This window comes from Abramis brama (genome assembly GCF_963993115.1).
Source record: "Abramis brama genome assembly, chromosome: 14".
In the NCBI taxonomy this organism is placed as follows: domain Eukaryota; kingdom Metazoa; phylum Chordata; class Actinopteri; order Cypriniformes; family Leuciscidae; genus Abramis; species Abramis brama.
The window spans coordinates 27,037,195-27,049,928 of NC_139976.1; the positions used below are offsets into that span (position 1 = coordinate 27,037,195).

At 38.0% G+C, this 12,734-nt stretch overlaps 1 protein-coding gene across 1 annotated transcript in view; it reads left to right on the top strand.

Annotated features, from left to right (window-relative positions):
- Nucleotides 1-12,734, top strand: part of avl9 (AVL9 homolog (S. cerevisiase)) — a 40,864-nt gene that overhangs the window by 14,454 nt on the left and 13,676 nt on the right. The window contains exons 6-12 of the mRNA XM_084135950.1: nucleotides 2,478-2,544; nucleotides 3,379-3,419; nucleotides 3,549-3,587; nucleotides 3,666-3,735; nucleotides 8,648-9,114; nucleotides 9,963-10,097; nucleotides 11,584-11,803. Coding sequence (XP_083992076.1) covers nucleotides 2,478-2,544; nucleotides 3,379-3,419; nucleotides 3,549-3,587; nucleotides 3,666-3,735; nucleotides 8,648-9,114; nucleotides 9,963-10,097; nucleotides 11,584-11,803 — 1,039 coding nt within the window. The remainder of the gene's footprint in view (nucleotides 1-2,477; nucleotides 2,545-3,378; nucleotides 3,420-3,548; nucleotides 3,588-3,665; nucleotides 3,736-8,647; nucleotides 9,115-9,962; nucleotides 10,098-11,583; nucleotides 11,804-12,734) is intronic.

The following is a 12,734-nucleotide window of genomic DNA, read 5'->3' on the forward strand; positions in this document are numbered from 1 at the left end:
GTGCTCTGCATTTCACCCATCCAAGTGCACACACACAGCAGTGAGTATTGAACACACACCCGGAGCAGTGGGCAGCCTGTGAAGAGAGCACTGTTCATTTACTCACAACCCACAACCTTCGGGTTACAAGTCCAACTCTCTAACCATTAGGCCACAACTACCCAATAAAACATTACATAACAAAAACAACAAAATGGAGTTTTAACCTGATAAAGCTAGGAATATTGACATGACCAAAACTGCATCCAACTAAATTCTGAAATAGTGCTTTTTTTAAATATTCAAATAAAGCCTAACAGACCCCTGAAATGGTAAAACATTTCAACTAGTGCACTTTAATTATGCGATTAAAACCTTAATGTATTAAAACATTTTAATCAACAGATGAAGATGTTAACAGTTCTGAAGTATAAAATGTTTTATATTTATCTGAAAATAAACGATGACAGTGACAATAAGACCAGGTGCTTTAATTGACAAAATGAAAAGTATTTCTGTTTTTCACAGAATTTTTTAATTCAAAGTTGAATTCAAAGAAAAGGTGGTAATTGTCCACAAGGGTGCTAGCAGTATAACATCACTAAAGCCCTGTACTGCTATTTTTGCCCATTGCCTTATGCATTATAGTGCTATAGTGGAATACTGCATTTTGTTTTGCATTAAATCATATAACACAAAGAAAAAAAGTTTTGGCCATATTGGACCCCATCCAACACAGTCTTTTGAGGAGTAAAGATGGTTCAGACAGTGGAAGATACTTAAGGCAAGCTGCATGAGAGCAAAGGATCCAATGAATCAGGTAGTGAAGCTGCTACACACACACACACACACAAAAAATGCTGGGTTGTTTCAACCCATGTTTGAGTCAAATATGGTCGAACCCAACCATTGGTTTAATTTTTTTAATTACATTTTTATGCCCAATGGTTAGGTTTGTCCATATTTGACCCAAACATAGGAAACAACCCAACATTTTTTAGAGTGTACAATCATTCGCAAACTGAGATGGGGTTTCCCAGCTGCCAAACACAGCAACTTCTTAAAATATATATCATTTAAAGATTCACATACTTAATACACTAAGAAAACATTCATAATAATAAACAAATTCACAATTTGCACCTCATAACTGTCGACCCACTAATTAAGCCAGTGCTGCGTCACCTGAGGACAGGACACACAAAAACATTTTTAACAGACAGAAACATTACAGACTCTCATTGAACTTACTTCTATCACTTCTTTTGACAAGTTTTCCAACACAACTCTTTGGTGTATTTCAGACCAATTTCCCTCTGGATTTTGCGTGTGAAGCGCTAAAATATGGAACATGCGGCGCTCTTTAATACAGATTTAGTACGGAGCATGTTTTTTTTTCTTTTAAATGTGCAAAGATTCCATAATATATGCGCTTGGTGTTATCACAACTTATTAAAAAATATAGGTAAATATTCATATTAACTTACCATAAAATCCTGCCCGCTATGAGTTCCGTGAACCTCAAAGTCTGAAGCCAAGTGAAGAATCCAGAAAGTTCGACACAGAATTAAAAATTAATAAACCAGTTGCAGTCATATATATGCAGTCGTGGTCTAATGGTAAGAGAGTCTGACCGGTAACCAAAGGTTGCTGGTCTGATTCTCAGTACCGGAATGAAATGAATGAGGTGCCCTTGAGCAAGACATCTAACCCCCAATCGCTCCCCGGGCGCCACAACAAAAATGGCTGCCCACTGCTCCGGGTGTGTCTGTCATGGTTTGCAGTGTGTGTGTGTGTGTGTGTGTGTGTGTGTGTGTGTGTGTGTGTGTGTGTGTGTGTGTGTGTTTGTGTGTTTGTGTGTGTGTGTGTTTGTGTGTGTGTGTGTGTGTGTGTGTGTGTGCACGCACTTGGATGGGTTAAATGCAGAGGACAAATTTCAAGTATGGGTTACCATACTTGGCCTTCACATGTCACTTTCACTTTCACTTTTTACAAGTCATACCTACTGCAAAGAAAAAAGTATGGATGTCAATGACTGAAACAATTTTAGGACATTTATTTTAAATAAAGTACATTTATTTTTATGTTTTATGTATGAAATGTTTGTAAGGCTAACTTACATTGCTTTCGAATCCTATGAGAAAATAACAGTTATTAGTATAACATAAAATAAATGATCAAACTCAAACGAAACTGTCTCACATATTAGGGGAGTTTGAGGTAAGTATATACCTCTGTAAATATAATGTAAATTAACACAATGAAACTAATATACTGTGGATGTGTGCAAAAGGTCAATTGTCCACCTACTTTCAGTTGCAGAATAAATTAATCGTAGGTGTCAAATACATCTGTACTTTTACGGTGACATCAGTAACCGCAAACATTTGCTTTTGTATAATGCTGCATCAACACAGATATAAGATATTTAAAGAAGACCATTTTTAAATCAACCAGTAGCAAAAAATCACTGTATGATTGTTCTTGGTTCTCTGTAGGAGCTCTATGATAATATGAACAGATCTTTAAGCTGTACGGCGCTGGAGGGATCACAGATTTATCTGGGTAATTCAAAAACACAAATCTGCTTTTCACAACTATAATAGATCAGTTCACCCTTAAAGGAATAGTTCACTTAAAAATGAAAATTCTGTCATAATTGACTCACCCTCAAGTTGTTTGAAACCTCTATGAATTTCTTTCTTCTGCTGAACACAAATTAAGATATTTTGAAGAATATCGGTAACCAGACAGTTGATGTACCCCATTGACATCCATAGTAGGGAAACAAATACTGTGTAAGTCAATGGGGTCCATCAACTGTTTGGTTATCGACATTCTTCAAAATATATTCTTTTGTGTTCAGCAGAAGAAAGAAATTCATAGAGGTTTGAAACAACTTGAGGGTGAGTCAGTTATGACAGAATTTTCATTTTTAAAAGAACTATTCCTTTAACTGACCCTAATTGGATGAGTGTGATGGGGAATGTTCTTCAGCCCACACTACCCAATCAACAAATTATTTCAAAAGCCTGTGTATGAAACACTCAATTTTAAGCTTTTGGCAAAAGCCAAAGGTTTAAATTTAAAACCTGCAATTTTTTTTTGTCATAGATTAGGCATATTACTGAAATATGCCTAATTACAAACGTCAAATGGGTTGCAAATACTGTTTTATGTTGCATTTAAATGCTTTTTAGGAATATTTGCATAACTACACAAACACCAGTTATGAAACTGTGCAGCCAATGTTTTTTTTGTTTTTTTTAAACAACTTTGGGGTGTGATAAAGTCAAATAACATGTACATGATTAATATATATACTTAACACAATAAATTTGCCATTTCCAATCATTCATTTTTTTTTTTTAATTATTATTATTTTTGTTTGTTCTGAAGGTCTGTCTGCCAGAGATTTGATCCTGCACTTTAAACACAAGGTAAAGGACTGGACTCATTTTAAATGCTGCTTCATCCTTTTGGATAATACATATTTATTTTGATCTTTATTATGCAACTTGTCTGATTTTGGACTAAATGTTTGTGGTGTTTCTCTTTATTTGCTCTAGGTTCTGATTATTTTTAAACTGATTCTGCTAGAAAAGAAGGTAATTATTACCATCTCAATACATACTTTATATTAAAGTGGGATCTCAAGGATGATCACGTTTACTATCTCCCTATAGATCTTGTTTTATGTGACTCCGGTGAAGAGATTGGTTGAAACTCTGATGACTGTCCTGTCATTGTTTCCAGGTAAAAATGCTTTAAAACAGGTCTTTTGATATTGTGCCAGATTTGAATCAGCGGGTGTGTTATTCTAGCAAAGTTAATAAAGAAATAGTAACACAGCAGAGTAATTTCAAAGGGTCATGAAACCCTAAACCAAATTTTCTGAGATTTTAACAGAGGTATGTGTGTTGAACACCATTGAAGACAATGTTAGCATCTGTTAGATTTAATAGTAGGGGGAAAATGGTTAAATTTTAGTTTTTTTCCGCTATTTTCATCTTCCGGGTTTAAAATCTTCATCGTGTCCACGTCACAGGCTGTGACGTGGCAGAGCACTATAGTACTTTGATGACTCATCGGTGTCTCATTATTATTCATGTACTGAGTTTTCTTATCCAATGAGAAGACACTTGCTCTTAATTTTTCATGACACCACGTGGAACTTTCCAATGACAGACATGTCAAACTGTGATATTGCGTAGTAGATGAGAGAGCAATGATGGGACGTGCGTTTGTTTTCGTGGTGCAAAAGTTCCAGTGCGTCTTTCCCCGCGATGCTGCCTGGGCTAGACTCCGGCCATCAACCACAGACACATCTAAACTATGTGTGTGTAGCAACCACTCAACTGGAGAATGGTGGACTTTGGCCTTGTACACCAATGCAGGTTGCGTCTAGTGATGCGGTCCCGAGGACTTTTCTATCGCTTCAGAGGTGTGTGTGTGTGTGTGTGTGTGTGTGTGTGTGTGTGTGTGTGTGTGTGTGTGTGTGTGTGTGTGTGTCTAAAATGTAACCCTGACCATTTTACTTGCCTTTTGTTAAATAATCACTCGTTATTAAAATTTAGATATTTCGATAATACCTCAATTGTATGGAACGTATGCTTAATTTGTGAAAATTTCTATGTCACTGTCCATCTTTATTATGTGTGTTTAGGGGGCGCGTAGATCTAGGCTATGTACGGAACGTTGGTTTTTTTTTTTAAGCGGAAAAATTATTATTTTCAAATATATGCATTTATAGTGTGTATACAAACAATTTATATGTTTTCAATACAATTATGATTACTGTAGGCTAATATATGTAGCAGGGCATTCAGTTACTTTTGAAAGGACAAAAATAAGGTGTCCGTGTATTTCATTAGACTTTAACTTTGCCAGCTATAAAAAAAATCTAGCATTTCCTCACGTGTTACCACTGATTTTTAGGGCCGGGTCGCGGGGGCAGCAGTCTAAGCAGGCATGCCCAGACCTCCCTCTCCCTAGACACTTCCTCCAGCTCTTCCGGGGGGACACCGAGGCATTCCCAGGCCAGCCGGGAGACATAGTCCCTCCAGCGTGTCCTAGGTCTTCCCCGGGGCCTCCTCCCGGTGGGACATGTCCGGAACACCTTCCCAGGAAGGCGACCGGAGGCATCCGGAAAAGATGCCCGAGCCACCTCAGCTGGCCCCTCTCGATGTGGAGGAGCAGCGGCTCTACTCTGAGCTCCTCCCGGGTGACCGAGCTTCTCACCCTCTCTCTAAGGGATCGCCCAACCACCCTGCGGAGAAAGCTCATTTTGGCCGCCTGTATCCGGGATCTTGTCCTTTCGGTCATGACCCACAATTCATGACCATAGGTGAGAGTAGGAACGTAGATTGACCGGTAAATCGAGAGCTTCGCCTTGCGGCTCAGCTCTTTCTTCACCATGACAGACCTTAGCAAAGGGCCCCGGACCCCATACTCCCAGAGCACCCTCCACAGGACGCCGCGAGGTACACAGTCGAATGCCTTCTCCAAGTCCACAAAGCACATGTGGATTGGTTGGGCAAACTCCCATGAACACTCCAGCACCCTGGAGAAGGTATAGAGCTGGTCCAGTGTTCCACGACCGGGACGAAAACCGCACTGTTCCTCCTGGATCCGAGGTTCTACTATCGGCCGTGTTCTCCTCTCCAGTACCCTGGCATAGACTTTCCCGGGGAGGCTGAGAAGTGTGATCCCCCTATAGTTGGAGCACACCCTCCTGTCCCCCTTCTTAAAAAGAGGGACCACCACCCCGGTCTGCCAGTCCAAAGGCACTGTCCCCGACCGCCAAGCAATGTTGCAGAGGCGTGTCAGCCAAGACAGCCCCACAACATCCAGAGACTTGAGGTACTCGGGGCGGATCTCATCCACCCCCGGTGCCTTGCCACAGAGGAGTTTCTTGACTACCTCTGTGACTTCAGCATGGGTGATGGACGAGTCCACCTCCGAGCCCCCAGCCTCTGCTTCCTCAATGGAAGACGTGTCGGTGGGATTGAGGAGATCCTCAAAGTATTCCTTCCACCGTCCGATGACATCCCCAGTCGAGGTCAACAGCTGCCCACCTCCACTGAAAACTGGGGCTCATAGAGTTGAACGACACATACTGTTTCTGCTGATAGGTGTTTTATTTACTGTTGGTTCCTAGGTTACCAATACCACCGTCTTCCGCTCGAACAACCTGATGGAAACGCACCAAAAGTGACTTTTATTTTGTGAAAGATACCAGAGCTCCAGACCGCACATCAGGGCTTGACAGTGCAAGCGTTTCACTCGCATTTGCGACTAAAAATAGATGCAAGCGAAGTGCGAATTGAAGTACAGGAGCATGAGTGCGAATAAAACTTCTTAAATATCTTAAATTGTATAAAAAAATGTATCATCTTAAGATGTTTTCAATTTGGCTATGGAAAAACAGCGATACAGCCTAAAATGATTACTTAACTTTAAAAGCTAATTATTTAATTAAATAAATAACACTGATGAAAAGCATGGCAGAACAAGTGAAGGAGACGCCCTGAATGAAAATGCACATTCATCACTCTCTGACAGCAACTCTGCTGATGGAACAATAGAAAGTGTGATGCAAATAGTTGCCTCAATTTTTTTTGAGTGAAACCAAGGCAATATTTTTTACAGTGTACATTATTAAAATGAAAAGTTGTATCTGCTAATATTAATGGACTTGAGATAACATGAACTTTAATATTTTTTTTAATTAACGTTAACAAAGAATAATTGCTGTATCAAGCTTTTGCTCATTGTTACTTAAAGGGTTAGTTCACCCAAAAATGAAAATTCTGTCAGTAATTACTCACCCTCATGTTGTTCCAACCCCGTAAGACCTTCGTTCATCTTCGGAACACAAATTAAGATATTTTTGATTAAATCTGAGAGCTGATCACTCCTCCATAGGCTTCTAAGTGATTGAAACTTGCTGGCCCAGAAAAGTTATTAAAGAGATCGTTAATATAGTCCAAGTGACTACAGTGGCTCAATCCTAAGTTTATCAAGCGACGAGAATACTTTTTGTGCGCAAAAACAAACAAAAATAACGACTTTATTCTACTATTCATTTCCTTCTCTCTGGGCCTCGAGTTAGTTTACGTAGTGTTTAAGCGTAGCGCGTCTGTGTTGCACGTCACCACGCATCACACACATGACAAGCGTCGACCAATAGTGAGCCTACGTGGTGACGTGCAACACAGACGCGCTACGCTGTTACACTACGTGAATCCACTCGAGGCCCAGTGAGAAGGAAATGAATAGTGGAATAAAGTCGTTATTTTGGGGGGGTTTTGCGCACAAAAAGTATTCTCGTTGCTTGATAAACTTAAGATTGAGCCACTGTAGTCACTTGGACTATATTAACGATCTCTTTAATAACTTTTCTGGGCCAGCAAGTTTCAATCACTTAGAAGCCTATGGAGGAGTGATCAGCTCTCAGATTTAATAAAAAATATCTTAATTTGTGTTCCGAAGATGAACGAAGGTCTTACGGGGTTGGAACAACATGAGGGTGAGTAATTACTGACAGAATTTTCATTTTTGGGTGAACTAACCCTTTAATGTTAGCCTACTTAATGCATTAACTAACCAACTAATGGGACCTTATTATAAAGTGTTACCTATTGTTCTTTATAGTTGTTTTGCACTTAAAACTGTTTGGAACATTTGTTTGCTTTATACATTTTTTGTGTATTGTTTTATTGTATATTGAAATGTTCAGAGTTGTTTTATTGTAAGAAAAAAGTTATTAAGCCTGTTTAGAGGACAACACTTTATTCTAACCTAATGCAATACATGATACCATATAGGCTACGATGGTAAAAGCTTTAGAAATTATCGTTAAATTAAAATTTGATAACGTCACATGCCTATATATACAGTTTAAAGTAGGACTATAAATAATACATAATGATTAAAAACAGTTTAAAGCAGAAATACCTTTTGTATTATTTTAATGTCTCTTTATATCCTCTTATTAAGCTAAAACACATTTGAAAAATTTGTTTTTAATGCGGTCCTAAATTTTTCAACTTACGAGCACATATGCTCCTTGGTAAAAAAAAAGTAAGCATCAAGTAAACTGAATTCTTTATGAATAATATTCTTAAATAGGGCTGCACAATATATCGAAATTATAGAAATATCGCAAATGTATATATTGCGATATGCATATCGCAACGGCTTGCAATAACTGGGATCATGAACAAAAGAGAGAGAAAATCACTTACTGCTCTTGGCTGAATAACTTTTGTAGCTTTAATAAGAATCAGTATATTTTTAATTCATACAGTGAAAACTAAGCAGTGTTTTATTTTTACATTTGATAATTCAGTTTCTGTTGTTAAATAAATCTAATGTAGGATAACCTGAAACCCTAAACCCCGTGGTTTACACTGATGTCAAAATAACACTTCTTATGCTACAGTAAAACACTGCTGTTCACTTTCAGAAGTATGTAGGCTATATAATTTTAAATATATTTTAAAGATAATTTGTTTATTTTACACACTTTTAGTATTATCGTATCATATATCGAATATTGCATTATTTAATGAGTTATTGCATATTGCATTTTTCTTCAATATCGTGCAGCCCTATTCGTAAGTTATATAAAGTGACTTATTACATTTTTTTTCTTTTTTTTCAGGTATAATAGAGCATGGGCTGGCAGATTCCTCTCACTATCAGCCCCGGAGGAGCATCTCAGAGGACTTTAGTTCACCAGAAATCATATCTGCAGATGAAGAATCATTCTCCATGTCTGCTACAGATGTTACTGACATACCAAAAGAACTTGAGGGCAGGTATGATGTCAGTGACCAGCCGGATCAATCAAAGGCTTGTAACACTGCTTTGGACACACACTTCCTTCAGCCTCACACAGGAAGCTTGCTGGACTCCTCAGAGTGTGAATGGGAGACCCTGGAGCCTCATGTGATGGATGAAATGGAAGAGAATGTGGACATAGATCATTCAGAGATGTTTGACACAGATTCAGGTCTGCCAATAACAGTACAGCCACAGTCAGCCACAGGACAGGGAACGTTGACCTCAGGCATTGTATCTGGATTGCAAGAAGACCAGTATGGACTACCACTCGCTATCTTTACAAAGGTGTGCACACAAAACACATTGTCACATCCACCATACTCTAGAGTAAAACTACACTTGTGTAAGTTCAGTAATTATAAAAAGCTTGAATATATTTGTTAAAACTGTTTATACTATAATTAATGAAATTTGGCATGCTTTTATTTAATTCAGATTCAGAATTTTAATTAATTAAACAATAGGGAAAATGACTGTGAAGATACATTTGCATTTTTTATTTTAGTCTAATATTTAGCAAACGAATGCAAAAGAATTTACTTTTTTTTCTTCTTCTCCCATTTCATATCACCATGTCCCTTTAGGGGCTCTGTAAAAAATGCAGTCAAGTTAGTTTATAAAGTTTGCAATGTTTTTTGCACCAAAAATGTCCAATATTTATAAGATTCACTCTCTGGGAAAACACTAGGGGTCTTACCACTTGCAAAAACGAAAGTACAGTCCCACTGCTGTGATTGGCTAACTTCATTGCACTGTATCCACTACCCTCCTTTACAGTATCCTGTGTGTTTTAAAACTTGAGATAGCAAGTACTGTGATAGAGCCATATTTGTTGTATCGCCCCAATAAAATTAGTTAATCATAAATATGCAATATGCTATTTAATAAAGTGGCAACAAAAGAAAAAACCCTCATGAAGTCAAAATGTTAGCAGACATGCACATTAAGTAGCATTGTAGTAACTGACAAAATTTCAACAAGAACGAGAATGCAGAAAAGATGCTTTTTACTCCAGAAAGTTGTTAGAACTTCTACCAACAGGGACTAACTGTTAACCAACCGAACCCTGACCACTGGATTAAACATGCAAGTTTGATTTGCATGACCTTTTGACTTCTTTGCCCTGTTTCCAGGGTTACCTGTGCATGCCATACATGGCACTCCAACAGCACCACCTGCTATCAGACATAAGTGTTCGAGGTTTTCTTGCCGGAGCGACCAACATCCTCTTCCGTCAACAGCGCCACCTAAGTGATGCCGTTGTGGACGTGAGTCCATCAACTTTTTTTTCTTTGTTCTGTAAACACTCTAATTATGGAGACAGACATATGAGATATTATTAGGTGAATCTCACAAAGCCTGTCAAGAATGTGTGCAGCTCATTTCTTTGCATTGTGACGTTATATTCATGAGAGTTAAGTCTTCTCAATTCTCATTCCTGTAATGTGTCTGGTTGGTCTACTTTTGATTGTAATTCTCTTAATTCACGATGATGATTCTCAAGATTAATGTAATATAGTCGGGAAAATCATCCTGTCCAGACATTATAAATGATGAAAAAACTATTTAAAATAATATACATGACCAAAAGTGGACACTTTTCTAATGGATGTGTTTGGCTACGTTAGCTACAGCCAATATAACGGGAGCATAAAATAAATTCCTCAGACATAAATTTTCAGAAGAATGGAGCTTATGACTTAAGACGACATAAAATAATTGCCTAATAGTTTTCTACAGCTATATAGCAGTTTTGTTTGAAAAACAGGCAGAAATTTAAGTTGTTCTTCACTGATACTTCCCCTCTTGTGAACTGCTGTAGCTAGGTCTATGAGAAGATCTGATTCAAATAAAATTTATCTGATTCAAAATCATTCATCCACAAATCAGACATTATCAGAGATTATTCCTTATTCCTTATTATGGGTAAATAACAACCTCCACGGTTCTACCATCACAGAAATGATAACGGTCAACTTGGATCATGTTGTCTAACCACTTTATAATATTGATGTCACTGAATCGCTTTCAGAGTGCGACATTTAATCACTGTTGTGGATACCATAGAAATGAATGGGAGGTTGAATATAAGCGAGTAGGCTGTAGATAAGTGATAAGCTGTTTCAAAGTCAGTTTATTCAGCGTTTTGAAGCCATCAGTTAAAATAAAACAGTAAAACAGCATCTTGTCTCCCCACCCCAGTGTTTCTTTTTTTTCCATGCAGGCTTGCTTTAAAGCAAGTCTGACATTACTATTTCTTTTTACAAAGATGTAAAGAATAGATAAGGCTTATTTGAAGATTTTCAGTGAACAATGACTTAAATTACCAGTATGGCTTCAGGAAACTTGGAATATAGCACAAACTGTTTGGCCACTTATATTATGCTTTTAAGGTACTTTAGCATCCTTTCGAAAGCTTGAATGCTTTAGTCCCCATTCATTGTGACTGCTTTGAAAAGAGCGACTGGCAGTCATAGTGATGACAGAATATTTTGTTAATTTGGGTGAACTATTCTTGAATTGTCATAAAAATAATGTCATGATGCAAAACACAATACAGTGTTAATGGCCCTTAAAATAGGCTTAATTTTTGTTTGCAATGTATACACATTTTTATTTCCTTATGTTTGAAATATGAAACTTGTCTGTTTTGTAGGGAGAGGTGTTAAGTTAACCCATGAGGCTGTTAAACCAAATATCTTCTCGGATGTATAGCTGTTAAGAGTTAATTGTTTTAAATTTGCCTGTGTGCAGGTGGATGAAGCCCGTATTCAGATCCATGACCCAGAGCTGCGCAAAATGCTGTCTTTAAGTACAGCTGATCTGCGATTCGCTGATTACCTGGTGAAACATGTCACTGAAAATAAAGAGGATGTGTTTCTTGACGGGACGGGCTGGGAGGGTGGAGACGAGTGGATAAGGGCGCAGTTTGGCCTATATGTACACTCGCTGTTATCTTCTGCTCTACAGCAAGGTGAATTACAACACACACATTTATATTAATTAGTGTAAAATGTTTTAGAATACCTTTTTGTAGTATGAATGAACATGAATGAAGTGATGGAATAAGGGTGCATATGATGAAATGTTTTGAGTGTTGAAATGGAGACAATCTGTTATCTCCAACTTGTGATGTGATACAGTGACCCAACAATACAGCGCAAAACATCCATGCATCTAATCTCCTACAGTATGTCCATGGATGGATGGCCAGTTGATGTAACATACACACATAAACAATCACACTCATATCTAGTTTCCAGTTCACCTAACCTGCATGTCTTTGGACTGTGGGGGAAACTGTAGTACCCAGAGGAAACCAACACCAACACGGGGAGATACAATCTGCACACAGAAATGGCCTCTTGACTCAGCCAGGACTCAAACCATTGCCCTTTTTGCTTTGAGGCGAGAGTGTTACCCATTGAGCCATATATTTGTTTAAAGGGATAGTTCACCCTAAAATGAAATTTTTCAATTTGAAAAATTAAGTCATAATTTACTCACCCTGGTGTTGTTTGTAATGCCATATGCCCTTCTTTCCTTTTCAAGGAGAATTTCTTAAAAATGTCCCACTCACTCTAGTCCATATAATGGCTGTGAATAGCAACCAACATCAAGCTTTTAAAAAAGATGCAGAATTATCACAGAATGATCCCATGTGACACGTTGCATGTATTCCATATTGCATATGTTCTGGGGATGTATGATAGGGTTTGGTGGAAAAACAAACTGAAATTTAATGTATTATTTAACAAAAATCCTCCTGACCTTGGCAGTAGGTCTGTGCACGGCGCACGTTTATGACACTCTATTAGCACTGCCGTTCATTCTGACAAGTTGTGAAAAATCAAGATTAATAAAAACGCAACATGTAATACACTCCTAGAAATCCTCAAAAACGT